At 48.2% G+C, this 14766-nt stretch overlaps 1 protein-coding gene across 18 annotated transcripts in view; it reads left to right on the top strand.

Moving 5' to 3' along the window:
* The window catches only part of LRSAM1 (leucine rich repeat and sterile alpha motif containing 1), a 51779-nt gene that overhangs the window by 19748 nt on the left and 17265 nt on the right, over positions 1 to 14766 (top strand). For 17 of the 18 annotated variants that reach the window (XR_010148839.1, XR_010148838.1, XR_010148840.1 and 14 more), the window contains 7 exons: positions 2304 to 2434; positions 7438 to 7467; positions 7889 to 8011; positions 8345 to 8484; positions 9690 to 9734; positions 11470 to 11540; positions 14250 to 14349. Coding sequence is in view for 14 of the 18 variants with exons in the window: in XM_001149463.6 (XP_001149463.1) it covers positions 2304 to 2434; positions 7438 to 7467; positions 7889 to 8011; positions 8345 to 8484; positions 9690 to 9734; positions 11470 to 11540; positions 14250 to 14349 (640 nt within the window). In the remaining 4 variants the exon portion in view is untranslated. Of the gene's footprint in view, positions 1 to 2303; positions 2435 to 7437; positions 7468 to 7888; positions 8012 to 8344; positions 8485 to 9689; positions 9735 to 11469; positions 11541 to 14249; positions 14350 to 14766 lie in introns of those variants that run through there. The other variant, XM_054659104.2, reaches the window with a different exon arrangement.

Here is a 14766-nt window from a genome sequence, read left to right as displayed (position 1 = left end):
AAAGATTTTGGGCTGGGCGCGGTGGCTCACGCCTGTAATCCCAGCACTTTAGGAGGTCGAGGTGGGTGGATCACCTGAGGTCGGGAGTTCGAGACCAGCCTGACCAACATGGAGAAACGCCATCTTTACTAAAAATACAAAGACTAGCCAGGCGTGGTGATGCATGCCTGTAATCCCAGCTACTCAGGAGGCTGAGGCAGGAGAATCGCTTGAACCCATGAGGCAGAGGCTGCAGTGAGCTGAGATCTCGCCACTGCACTCCAGCCTGGGCGACAGAGCAAGACTCCATCTCAAAAAAAAAAGAAAAAAGAACAATTAGCCACCACGCCTGGCTAATTTTTGTATTTTTAGTAAAGACAGGGTTTCGCCATGTTGACCAGGCTGGTCTCATACTCTTGACCTAAGGTGATCCACCCACCTCGGCCTCCCGAAGTGCTGGCATTACAAGTGTGAGCCACCACGCCCTGCAAGAAATAATTTTTTTTTTTTGAGACAGAGTCTCACTGTCACCCAGGCTGGAGTGCGGTGGCGCAATCTTGGCTCACTGCAACCTCTGCCTCCTGGGTTTAAGCGATTCTCCTGCCTCAGCCTCCTGAGTAGCTGGGATTACAGGCGCCCACCACCACGCCTGGCTAATTTTTGTATTTTTAGTAGAGACGGGGTTTCACCATGTTGGTCAGGCTGGTCTCGAACTCCTTACCTCGTGATCCACCCGCCTCAGCCTCCCAAAATGCTGGGATTACAGGCGTGAGACACCATGCCTGGCCAAGAAATAATTTTTCAATTTACCTAAACTATGTAGAAGTGTGTATATATATATATATGTAAAATTTGTTTTTTGACCTTTTTGAAAACATTAAAGAGGCTGGGCGTGGTGACTCACACCTATAATCCCATAACTTTGGGAGACCAAGGCTGGCGGATCCCCTGAGGTCAGGAGTTCGAGACCACCTTTACCAACATGCGGAAACCCTGTCTCTACTAAAAATACAAAATTAGCTGGGTGTAGTGGCGCATGCCTATAATCCCAGCTACTCAGGAGGCTGAGGCAGGAGAATGGCTTGAACCCAGGAGGCGGAGGTTGCAGTGAGCAGAGATCATGCCACTGCACTCCAGCCTGGGTGACAGAGCAAGACTCCATCTCAATAAATAAATAAATAAATAAAAATAAAAATAAACATTAAAGAAACCATAAAAGGTATCATATGATGTGATTCTATGCCTTGCTTTTTTTTTCTGTCAAGAAAAGTCTTGGGTATTTTCCTGTCTCATAGTATGGTTTGAATGTCCCCTTAAACTGGTCACAGGATTTCATGTGGTGGCACCTGTAGCTTCGTAGCCATCCCTGTTGGAAGGCATTTCCAGTTTCCTGCTGTTCTGAACATTTGAACTGACACCTCTCTGTCACCATGTGCACTTTCCCCTAGGGTGGGTGAGAGGGCACGAGCGCCCTAGGGTGCCTGGGAAGAGGTCCCATCAGTCTCCATCCCATGAGGAGTGGCTGGGAGGACCTCTCTCCCCCTTCACAACCTGCGTAACACGAAGTATTTTATTAAAGAGTCTGCTAATCGGATGGATAACAAGAGAGCCCATTATTATTCTAATGTCACTTCCTTGATTCTGTGAATATTTTTCGTACGTCTCCTGCCCATTTTTAGTATTTCTTGTGACGTGACTGTATCCTTCCCATGAGGGGAAAAAAGATAACTTTGAGTACATCAAAACTTACAACTTGTTTACCCCGGAAGGACACCATCATCAAAGTTAAAAGACCAGTTACCACCTGGAAGAAGATAGTTACAACATATTATAGACCTAAGGTTATTAACTACAATATATAAAGAGCACCTACAAATCAACAGGAAAAAGACAAACAGCCAAATAGGAAGTGAGTCTAAGGTATGAACCCTTTGAAATTTTACAGGCAAAACTACACATGGCCAGAGAAGGAAAGCATCTTGCCCAAGGTCTCACATTCAGGGAATTATTGGTAGAGCTGGATCTAGGACGCAGGTTTCACTTCTTATCTCAGGCTTTTTCATCACTTCATTCTCACTTGGATGGTAAGAGGTGTAAGGGGTAGCCAGTACCCATTGACTCACTCCACTGACGTTTACTGAGCACCTGCCACATTCCAGGCCCAGGGCTAGGACCGGTGAAAAACACGGAGCGCCCAGGCTAGGGAAGAGGAGAGCAGTGGCTGAGTCAGGGTGGGGCCGGCTGCCCTGGCAGTGGGAGCGGGTGTCTCTGGGTACCTCAGCTGTCTCCTCCCTCCTGGTCAGCTTGTGTCCCCTCTCTTACAGAGTCAGGGCTGGAATACTACCCCCCTTCTCAGTACTTGCTGCCAGTTCTGGAGCAAGATGGAACCGAGAACTCTCGGGACAGCCCTGATGGGCCCACGGACAGATTCTCAAGGGAGGAGTTAGAGTGGCAGGTAAGACAAGCCAGCCTGCTGCACGCATACATGTGTGTGTGTGCGTGTGCGTGTGTGTGTGTTGAGGGAGCTGGGAATGGAAGGGGGCGGTGGTTCAGAGCTGCAGCTCCCAGATTCCTCCATAGAACTAGAACTGGCCTCCTGACGAGTTGAACTGCTTTTTCAAGGCCTGCTGTGGCAGCCTCACCCCACCAGCTTGCCAAGCACAAGCTGTGCCCTGCTGCTGTCTGTTCCCTGAACTAACCATGATCCTTCCCTCTTCAGGGCCTTTGAACAAGCAGCTCCATCTGTCTGGAATCTCCCCACTCACTTGTCTTATCCTTCAGTTCTTTTTTTTTTTTTCCTTTTTTTGAGACAGGGTCTTGCTCCATCACCCAGGCTGGAGTGCAGTGGTGTGATCATAGCTCACTGCAGCCTTAACCTCCCGGGCTTAAGTGATCCTCCCACCTCAGACTCCCAAAGTGCTGGGATTATAGGCATGAGCCACCCTGCTCAGCCTCCTTCAGTTCTCAGTTTAAACATTACATCCTCTGAGAAGCTCCAGTCGAGGTCAGGTCTCCTGTTGTGTGTTCTCAGAGTGCCCTGCACAGTTCCTTGGTAGCACTTATCACAGCGCTAAATTGATGAGGAACTCTATGGGAAATGATCTGTCTCATGTCTGTCTCCCCTGCTGGATGAAGCTTTGTGAGAATAGGGATTGTGTCTGTAATGTTCATTGCTATCTCTCAGCAAATACTTCTGGACCAAATGCTACTCACTGTCTGGGACACACACCCACCATGCTCTGGGTCTAGTGAAGGAGTCAGACAGGCACATGTGTGAGCACCAGTGACAGGCTGGCCCTGTCAGGTCCTGGCGACAAGCTAGCACAGGACGACACAGAGGAGGAAGCTCAAAGGGTTTGCCACATTAGCCTGCATGCCCCCTCTGCCGCCATCCCCAAGGCTCATGATCCAGGGTCCTCTGCTGGCTGGTAGATGGGGGAGGCCATCACTGGGCAGGAGTACCAGCTGCCGGGCATTTGGCTTCATATCTTCCACTGACTCTTAATCTCTGGTTCCTAGATGCCACCCTTTCCCATTTTCCACTGCTGCTGGGAATGCATTTGGGATATTATTACGATTATTATTATTATTATTATTTTACAGTTCAGCAAGAATTAGAGAGGGAGGAGAAGGCTGTATGTGAAAATTGTGCCAGTTCACATTCTCAGAAAATATTTGCAACACAGTCACTGGCTAAAGGATTCGTAGATTGAGCAGAGAAAGAACTCTTTCCAATCAGTAAGAAGAAAACCATCACAATAGAAAAAATATTGGGAGGCCGAGGCAGGTGGATCACTTGAGGCCAGGAGTTTGAGACCAGCTTGGCCAACGTAGTAAAACCCTGTCTCTACTGAAAATGCAAAACTTAGCCAGGCATGGAGGCGTGCACCTGTAATCCCAGCTACTCGGGAGGCTGAGGCACAAGAATCACTTGAATCCAGGAGGCAGAGGTTGCAGTGAGCTGAGATTGCGCCACTGCACTCCAGCCTGTCCAGGTGACAGAATGAGACTCCATCTCAAACAAACAAACAAACAAACATTTAAAAATGCCAACTTTGCTGGTAATCAGAGGAGAGGCATGTTAAGTTAAAACAACATTGAAATACCATTTCCTTCCTCAAGATTGGCACACATTTTGACATGACAATTTCTGTTGGCCAGAGTATGGGAAAACAGGTGTCCTCATAAACTGCTCTTGGGAGTGAAAATTGGTATCACAACTTTGGAGGATAATTTGACAGTAGGTGTCAAAAAAGATTTTATTTATTTATTTATTTATTTTTTGAGATGGAGTCTCACTCTGTTGCCCAGGCTGGAGTGCAGTGGTGCAATCTTGGCTCACTGCAACCTCCATCTCCCGGGTTCAAGCGATTCTCCTGCCTCAGCCTCCCGAGTAGCTGGGATTACAGGGATGCGCCACCATGCCCGGCTAATTTTGTATTTTTAGTAGAGACGGGGTTTCACCATGTTGGCCAGGCTGGTCACGAACTCCTGACCTCAAGTGATCTGCCCACCTCGGCCTCCCAAAGTGCTGGGATTACAGGTGTGAGCCACCACACCTGCCAGATGTCAAAAATTTTCATGGGCACAGCCCGTGATCCAGAAGTTCCGCTTCTCAATGTATACCCAAGATAAATGCTTGCATGAGGAGACATTTGCAGGAGTGTTTATTGCAGCCTTATTTGTAGTATTGGATGCCCCCCAAATGTTTGTCAGTGAGAAGGCACTGCCCCTGGGTCATGTGCACACCATGAGATGGAGCATTTGAGCCTCGGCTCGCTGGGACGCATGGATTAGTGAAAAGGGCAGATTGCAGAACAGGATGGGCTAGTCTATTTCCATTCTTATGTTTAAAAAGAAAACTCAATCAACACCAGCCTGGGCAATGTGGCGAGACCCTGTCTCTACAAAAAAATACAAAAAAATTAGCCAGGCATAGTGGCACGTGCCTGTGGTCCCAGCTACTAGGGAGGCTAAGGTGGGAGGATGGCTTAAGCCCAGGAGGTTGGAGTTTGCAGTGAGCCAAGATTACACCACTGCACCCCATCCTGAGTAACAGAACTAGACCCTATCTCAAAAAAGAAAGAAAAAGAAAACTCAAAACAAAAAAAGGAAACAGACAGGTAGTTGCCAGTGGCTGGAGTGGGAAGAGGATTTGATGATGAAGTGGCATGAGCGAATTTTCGAGGGTGATGGAATTGTTTTCTTTTTTCTTTTTGAGACAGAGTCTCACTCTGTCACACTAGGCTGGAGTGCACTGGCATGATCTCAGCTCACTGCAACCTCTGCCTCTCAGGTTCAAGCAATTCTCCTGCCTTAGCCTCCCGAGTAGCTGGGATTACAGGCACCTGCCACCACGCCTGGCTAAGTTTTGCATTTTGTTAGTAGAGATGGGGTTTCACCATGCTGGCCAGTCTGGTCTCGAACTCCTGAACTCAAGTGATCCACTTGTCTCAGCCTCCCAAAGTGCTGGGATTACAGGCATGAGCCACCGCGCCCAGCCAGAATTGTTTTCTATCTTAATTGTGTTTAGAGGTTACAGAACTCTATGCATATATAAAGATTCATAGAATTGTTCACTAACATTGGGTGAATTAGAGTAAATAGATTATACTTGATTAAAAAAAAGTTTATATATGCACACAAATACAAATATATTTCTTTCCCAAAGGCACAAATTATATATGTACAGATGCATGCCTTGGGCCTGATAATGACAGTTACACCTGACAGGAGGTGTGGGGTGGGAGGGGAACCAGGGTTAGGCTGGAGTGGTCAGTAGGTGCTTTAGTTTTTTATACCATGTTTCAAACTTTTACAAGGAGAATATATTGAGATGTTATCTGTATAATTGAAGATTAATTTTAAAAATTCCTACCATTAGTATAGGCAAAATCCTATTTATAGGTTGCTGCTTTTATAATTCAGAGACTGATCCTGTTCTCAAAACAGGATAACTAAATAGAAGGACCATTCAAAAAATACCTGTGTGCCAGGCGCAGTGGCTCATGCCTATAATCCCAGCACTTTGGGAGGCCGAGTCGGGTGGATGCTTGAGCTCAGGAGTTTGAGACCATCCTGGGTAACATAGCAAGACCTTGTCTCTACCAAAAATACAAAAAATTAGCCAGGCATGGTGGTGCGTGCCTGCAGTCTCAGCAACTTAGGAGGCTGAGGTGGGAGGATCACTAGAGCCCAGGAGGTCGTGGCTACAGTGAGCTGAGATTGTGCCACTGCACTCCAGCGTGGGCAAGAGTGAGACTCCATCGCAAAGAAAAAACTTGTGTGGGCCGGGCGCAGTGACTCATGCCTATAATCCCAGCACTTTGGGAGGCCGAGGCAAATGGATCACCTGAGGTCAGGAGTTCGAGACCAGCTTGGCCAATATGGTGAAACCCTGTCTCTACTAAAAATACAGAAAATCAGCCGGGTGTGGTGGTGGGTGCCTGTAATCCCAGCTACTCAGGAGGCTGAGGCAGGAGAATTGCTTGAACCCAGGAGGTGGAGGTTGCAGTGAGCCAAGATTGTGCCATTATTGCACTCCAGCCTGGGCAACAAGAGTGAAACTCCGTCTCAAAAAAAAAAAAAAAAAAAGAAGAACCTAACTCTTGTGTATGTATGTATTGCTGTTTAATTACATCAATAATAAATAAATTAATTAAACACCAATAATCACATTACATTATTGATGTTTAATACCTGCTCCTTGTTATAAATTTAAACAATACAGACAATTACAAACCAAGTGAATGTCAACCCTTCCACCCTGCACTCCCGTTGCCTGGAGGTAGTCATCGTTAACTGATTAATGACTATCCTTCTTGACCTTTGACTCAATACCTTCACACATATGCTCAGAGTTGAGTTTTCTTGATGATGTTTTTGCAAAAGTAGAATCATGCTACACACAGGTGAGGGATCTCACACATTCGCCCCATTGGCGGTTGTGTAATAGTCCACTGTATGGATGCACCATGACTTACGGACAGATGTTGATAGATGTATGAGTTATTTCCAGTGTTTTTGCTCTTTTGAATAATTCTGCAGGAAGTTGTACCCACACCTTTGTGCACTGTGAGTATTTTGGTGGACTGGAACCGGGTGCTGTAGGTGTGTTACGCAGATATCCATGGGCATCAGATATCCCATTTCCTGCTCTGCTCTTCAGACCACCATCCCTGCTCAGGGCTGCATCCCAGAACTGTCTTGAAGAGCCCCCTCCTACGGTGCCATGCACACAGTGACAGCCCAGGGGTTCTCATCAGGTGTCCACTGGAACCACCTGGTGCCCTTGATCAATACGGATCCCCTCATCCCCCGACCCCACCATTCTGAGGCAGTGGTCTGGGGTGGGCCAGAGTTTGTATAACATCAGGCCACCCGGGGGTTCCTGGTGCCCATGCCAGGGAGAACCACTGCTGCCACCCTCTCTTGACCACTGTCTTTTTTTCCTCCCAGAACAGGTTCTCAGACTATGAGAAGAGGAAGGTAAGAAAATGCCTTTACCCTTCTGTCACTCTTTTCTCATTAAAGATCTCAACTCAACTCATAAAATATTTGGGAAAATGACTTCTTCCCATCTCAGAATTAGAGGTCACAGTAATGCCTTCCTCTTACACGCACAGTCTGCTGCATCCTCACATGCCTCGGGTGGGTGGTAGAGCATCCATGGGACAGGTGCAGAGACTGAGGCTCAGAGGGGTTGAGCCTAGCACCGGGCTCTAGACCACTAGCCTCTTCCTGTGAACAGCTTGTTTTCTTACAGTTGGGCCCTGGAGGAGAGTGGGGGTTGCTCAGCATGAAGACCTGGAGCCTGCCCTGTCAGTGTTGAGAGGTGGATTCTCCCGACTTCTGTGTCCTAACTCCCCCAGGGCCTGTGCTGACAGTCACCAGGATCTGTGTCTTGCAGGAACAGAAGATGCTGGAGAAACTCGAGTTTGAACGGCGCCTGGAACTGGGGCAGCGGGAGCACGCCCAGCTCCTTCAGCAGAGCAGCAGCCAGAAGGATGAGATCCTTCAGACGGTCAAGGAGGTTTGTGAGCCGCCTGCTAGGGTCCAGCCTGGCTGCACCCCCCAGCCAGTGGCCTCCTGGCTTGGGCCAAGGTCCCTGGGATGTGGAAAGGAAGTGGGATGAAGCTGTCACTTCCTTCTGTCCCCCAGCACCTGGGAGGGCCCTTACAGATCACCCAGCCCAGCCTCCCTGTGTGCAGATGGACACTGTAGCCTACTGGGAGGAGCTGGCCCGAGGTCACACAAAAAGGATTGGCAAGGCAGGGTGGGAAAGCCAGCCTCTTAACCCCAGTCAGTACCCCTCACGGCGTCTGAGGGGGTCCCAGGGGCTCAGGACCCCTACCTCCGGCTGCAGGAGCAGTCCCGGCTGGAGCAGGGCCTGAGTGAGCACCAGCGCCACCTCGACGCAGAGCGGCAGCGGCTGCAGGAGCAGCTGAAGCAGACGGAACAGAACATTTCCAGCCGGATCCAGAAGCTGCTGCAGGACAATCAGAGGTTGGGCTCTGCTCCTCGGCCCCAGCCCCAGAGTCCTTCCCCGTGCAGTCCCCTGAGGAGCCGGGAGGAGTGTGTTTCTCCCTCACTGCCTCTGCCCCTGTCCCGGGCTTCCCTTGTCAGGATCCAGTCTGGGTGCTTCAACTGGCACCAGCGTAGAGAGAAAAGAATCTGACCCAGTCATTACAAAGTCTGGTTTCTTAGCATGAGACTGCTACCAGATTGGACCTGCGGCCTCGGGCAAATGTTTCCCCACTGGGCCCCAAGCTTCCCATCTATAAAGTGAGTGGGTTTGACAAGATAGTTGGGATCACATCCTGCTCCAGTATTTTGGGTTCTGCGTAAGCCGTTGCACTGAGGTCAGCTGTTCACCTGTAGTGAGATTTGCCTTAACAAACCCTGTGCGAGGTACGAGCTAGTAAGAGCAGATCTTGATGGGGCTGGGGAGACATGGCGCCAGAAAAGCCTGAGAAGTCTAGTGAGGGGGCCCATTGCAGGATGATTCCAGAAACAGGCTCCAGCCATATGCCCTGCCACTTCCAGGCCTCTTTTTTCTAACCCTGAATCACTCGTTCCTCCCTCACCTGTCAGTTTCAAAAGTACCTGCATGAGTTCAGGAAACCAGTCATTTGTTGGATGCTTCTTATGTGCCAAGCTTGTTACATCTATTTCCTCATTAACTCTTTACAAATGCACCAAGAAGCTGGGTTGTTTTCATTTTGTTTTGTTTGAGACAGAGTCTTGCTGTGTCACTGAGGCTGGAGTGCAGTGGTGTGCTCTTGGCTCACTGCAACCTCCTTCTCCCAGGTTCAAGCAATTCTCTTGCCTCAGCCTCCCAAGGAGCTGGGACTACAGGCTTGGGCCACCACGCCTGGCTAATTTTTGTAGAGATAAGGTTTCTCCATGTTGACCAGGCTGGTCTCGAACTCCTGACCTCAAGTGATCTATCCACTTCAGCCTCCCAAAGTGCTGGGATTACAGATGTGAGCCACTGTGTCTGGCTGGGTTTTTTTTATTCTTCTAATTTCATAGGTGAGGAAACCTGGGACTTGAGTGGTTTCAGTAACTGGCTAAGAACCCAGAGCTTCAAGGTGGTGGAGCCAAGGTGACCCCAGCCCATTTCCTAAGCCCCTCTGCACAGCTAACGCAGTGAGACAGGAAACAGGCCTGCTGGTGACTGCCAGGACCTTTTATGATTTTCTCCACAGACAAAAGAAAAGCTCCGAGATTTTGAAATCGCTGGAAAATGAAAGGTAAGTGTTCTTCCAGGGGAGGGCAGCATTTTTTTTTTTTTTTTTTTTTTTGAGACGGAGTCCTGCACTGTCGCCAGGCTGGAGTGCAGTGGCACAATCTCGGCTCAATGCAACCCCCGCCGCCCAGGTCCAAGCAATTCCCCTGCCTCAGCCTCCCGAGTAGCTGGGACTATAGGCGCATACCACCACCAGCTAATTTTTTGTATTTTAGTAGAGACAGGGTTTCACCGTGTTAACCAGGATGGTCTCGATCTCCTGACCTCGTGATCTGCCCGCCTCGGCCTCCCAAAGTACTGGGATTGCAGGCGTGAGCCACTGCTCCCGGCCAAGGAGGGCAGCTTTGAGGAGAGAATGTCTTGTGATTCTCCAGAGGATTATGCCAGGACATTTCCCTAAAGCTATAAGGAGATTCACCTCCTTAGACGATATTTAATTACAAAGAATCATTGTCTTCAAGTTCATTAAAACATATGTACACTTCTGAAAAACATTCAGAGACATGAATAAGGCTAGATATATAATGTCCAACTATATTCCTAGTATAAAAAGTTCAGGCCAGGCGCAGTGGCTCACATCTGTAATCCCAGCACTTTGGGAGGCCGAGGTGGGCAGATCACTTGAGGTCAGGAGTTTGAGACCATCCTGGCCAACATGGCAAAACGCTGTCTCTACTAAAAATCAAAACTTAGCCAGGAGTGGTGGCAGGCGCCTGTGGTTCCAGCTAAAAAAAAAAAAGAAATTCAGAAAAAAAATCTATATTTCTGGAAAGAAAAATTATTTAGTTACATAAATTATGTATGGAGGAATAACCTGCAGCCATTAAATGTCTTATTGAATAATATTTCTCATTAAGGGAAAACATAACATATTGCTAATGGAAAAAGTGACAGGCTATATTTATAGCAGAATTTTTCGTATATCTTTTTTTTTTTTTTTTTTTTTTTTTGAGACGGAGTCTCACTCTGTCACCCAGGCTGGAGTGCAGTGGCACGATCTCGGCTCACTGCAACCTCCACCTCCCAGGTTCAGGCGATTCTCCTGCCTCAGCATCCCGAGTAGCTGGGATTATAGGCGCATACCACCAGGTCCGGCTGATTTTTGTATTTTTAGTAGAGATGGAGTTTCACCATGTTGGCCAGGCCGGTCTCAAACTCCTGACCTCAAGTCATCCGCCTGCCTCAGGCTCCCAAAGTGCTGGGATTACAGGTGTGAGCCACCGCACCCGGCCATGTGACTATTTGTGAAGGAAATATTTAAAGGACATTTTGCTAGGTGCCAACTTACCTTCCCAAAAACATTCTGCCAGTTTACACTCCTCTCAGCAGTGTAGGAAAGTGCCCATTTCTCCACCACCATCACCATCACCAACAGTTACCAGTTTTCTTACTGTCAACCAACCTAGTAGGTGAAAAGATTTTACTTTCTTTAGTTACCAGTAATGTTAAGCATCTTTCCAGATGTTTATTGATCACTTGAATTTCAGCATTGGCTATTTGCTTTTTTTGCCCATTTTCTAAGGGAGCGTCCATCTTTTTACACAAGATACTCGAACTACAGGCTGAAGGCGAACAGAGGGCCCCAAGGGTTGCTTGTGATGCGGTAGGCATCCAGAGAGCCCATCTAGGTGTAGGTTGCCAAATCGAGGAGGCCTTCCTGGAGGAGGTGGTGTTCATCTGCTGGGATTCCCTGTTGGAAATGTTAAATTTGCTGAATGAATGGATGGATTTTTTTCTAGAATAAGAATGGAACAGTTGATGTCCATAACCCAGGAGGAGACTGAGAACCTGCGGCGACGTGACGTTGCCTGTGAGTTTTGGGATGGGGAGCTTGTGAGCACGCTGCCTGCTGGCTGGGCTGGCAGGGTGGATGGCCCTCCCTCTGTTGGCCATGCATGGAGGGTCCTGAGTGTTAGCCCTCGAGAGGGGCAGTCAAGTCCTGCCATGGAGCACAGGCTCTGGGGTCAGCCTAGATGTGGATGCAGAGTCCCAGTTCAGACACCCACCATGTGACCTTAGGGACATTACTGCTTACTGCTCCCCAACTTTTCCAAGCCTCGGTTTTCTTAGCTATAAAATGGAGGAAATGGGCCAGGTGTCGGGGCTCATGCCTGTAATCCCAGCACTTTAGGAAGCCGAGGCTGGAGGATCACATGAGCCCAGGAGTTCAAGGCTGCAGTGAGCTGTGATCACACTACTGCACTCCAGCCTGGGTAACACAGCGAGACCATTTCTCAAAAAAAAAAAAAAAAAAAAGAAAGTCCAAATGCCCCCAAATAGAGGATTGTTTAAATAAATGTTGGTGATCCATATGCTGTGGCACTCTGCAGTATTAGCATCGCATTAGCATGTTATCAGGGGGAGTGTTCATAAAAATGGGAAGTGGGATGATACCATTTTCATTTTTTTAATTGTAAAATATGCATCATGTAAACTTTACCATCTTAATCACTTTATTTTATTTTATTTATGTTTTAAGACAAAGTCTCGCTCTGTTGCTCAGGCTGGAGTACAGTGGTGCGATCTTGGCTCACTGCAACCTCCGCCTCCCAGGTTTAAGCGATTCTCCTGCCTCAGCCTCCGAGTAGCTAGGATCACAGATGCACACCACCACACCAGGCTAATTTTTGTATTTTTAGTAGAGATGGGGTTTTGCCATGTTGGCCAGGCTGCTCTTGAACTCCTGACCTCAAGTGATCACCTGCCTCGACCTCCTGAAGTGCTGGTATTACAGGCGTGAGCCACCGCGCCTGGTCTTCATTTTAAAATATATTAGTTCTGTGGCATTATTGTTGTACAACTGCCACCACCATCCATCGCCAGAACTTTTTCATCTTCCTCAACTGAAACTGTCCCTAGTAAACACTAACTCCCTGTGCCCCCCTCCCCTCAGCCCCTGGGAATCAACATTCTACTTTCTGTGTATGGATTTGAGTGTTATAAGTACCTTCTATATGTGGAATCATACAATATTTCTCCTTTTGTGTCTACCATATTTCACTTAGCATAATGTCCTCGGGTTCATCCATGTTATAGCATGTGTTTGAATTTCTTTCCCTTTTTTTTTTTTTTTTCCTGTTTCTTTATTTCTAAACACTGGCCCACCAGGGAAAAATTTTCTTCCTTTTTAATACTAAATAATGTTGCATTTCCTGTATATGCCACATTTTCTTTCTTTCTTTTTTCCTTGCTCTGTCACCAGGCTGGAGGGCAGTGGTGTGAACATGCTCACTGCAGCCTCCACCTCCTGGGCTCAAGCAATCCTCCCACTACAGCCTCCCAAGTAGTGGGGACTAGAGACACACGCCACCTCACCTGGCTAATTTTTTTTTTTTTTTGAGATAGGGTCTCACTCTGTTGCCCAGGCTGGTCTCAAACTCCTGGGCTCAAGCAGTCCTCCCACCTTGGCCTCCCGTAAGTGCTTATATTACAGGTGAGCCGCCATGTCCAGCCTCTACATTTTCTTTATCCATTCATCTATCAATGGGAATGTGGGTTGTTTCCACTTTTTGACTCTTATGAATAATGCTACAAATGTGTGTGTACAAACATCTATTCTAGTTTCTTTCAATTATTTTTTTTGATTTTTCTTTTTTTTTTTTTTTTTTGAGATAGGGTCTTGCTCTGTTGCCCAGGCTGGAGTGCAGTGGCATGATCTCAGCTCATGCAACCTCTGTCTCCCGGGTTCAAGCGATTCTCCTGCCTCAGACTCCCAAGTAGCTGGGATTACAGGCAACTGCCACCATGCCCAGCTAATTTTTGTATTTTTAGTACAGACACAGTTTCGCCATGTTGGCCAGGCTGGTCTCGAACTCCTGACCTCCGGTGATCCACCTGCCTTGGCTTCCCAAAGTGCCGGGATTACAGGCATAAGCCACCACGCCTGGCCTATTTTAATTTGTTTAATTCCTAAATGCATAAAAATTGACTAGAAGAATATATATATCAAAATGGAATAATATTTCTGGATGACAAGATCACAGGAGATGTTATGTATGTGCTATTCAGTGTTTTACAATTAGCCTTCCAAGCATACGTTGCTTTTATAGTTAAAAAGAACAGGCCGGGCGCAGTGGCTCACCTGTAATCCCAGCACTTTGGGAGGCCAAGGCGGGCGGATCACGAGGTCAAGAGATCGAGACCATCCTGGCTAACACAGTGAAACCCTGTCTCTATTAATAATACAAAAAATTAGCCGGGCGTGGTGGTGGGCGTCTGTAGTCCCAGCTACTCGGGAGGCTGAGGAGGAGAATGGCGGGAACCTGGGAGGCAGAGCTTGCAGTGAGCTGAGATCGCACCACTGCACTCCAGCCTGGGTGACAGAGCGAGACTGCATCTCAAAAAACAAAACAAAACAAAAAGGAACAAAGGTTTTTTTTTAAGATAACTATCAGGTAGGTAACCAGGTGAGGCCTCAAGGCCTGTTCCTCAGTTCCTGTGGAAATCCCTGCTGCCTCCCTGCCCAGGCGCCCCAGGAGCAGCCACTCCACTCAGCTGTCCCCACCTCATGTTCCCACAGCTGCCATGCAGCAGATGCTGACTGAGAGCTGTAAGAACCGGCTCATCCAGATGGCCTACGAATCTCAGAGGCAGAACTTGGTCCAGCAGGCCTATTCCAGGTAAGGTAAGGAAGAGGAGTCCCAGGTGAGGGAGCTGGGGGAGCTGGCTCAGGGCCCAAGACCGTGGGATGAGAGCTGGGCACTAAACCTCCCGCCCTGGGCCACCCCAGCCTCTGCTCTGCTGTTAGGGGCAAGTGATGGCTGCTCTTCCTGAGTTTTCTAGCCGGATCCATGATTCAGTGTTGGGCTGTGTTAAAGTGGTAACAGTCATTCCCATTTCTTGTGCACTTCCTGTGTGGCAGGCACTCGGCTAAGCGATGAACCGCATTCGCTGATTGATTCTAGGAGGGACTGTATTGTTATTAGCCCCATTTCACAATCGCAACTCAGGTTCTGAGAAACTGTATAACGCACCCAAGGAAGCAAGCCAGCAGGTGGCGGAGCCAGGATTTGAGCCCAGCAGAGGGGAGGGGTGTG

The sequence above is a fragment of the Pan troglodytes genome, chromosome 11 (genome assembly GCF_028858775.2).
Source record: "Pan troglodytes isolate AG18354 chromosome 11, NHGRI_mPanTro3-v2.0_pri, whole genome shotgun sequence".
NCBI classification, from domain to species: Eukaryota; Metazoa; Chordata; class Mammalia; order Primates; family Hominidae; genus Pan; species Pan troglodytes.
The sequence above is the reverse complement of the archived record's forward strand: the minus strand, read 5'-3'. Positions and strand labels throughout refer to the sequence as shown.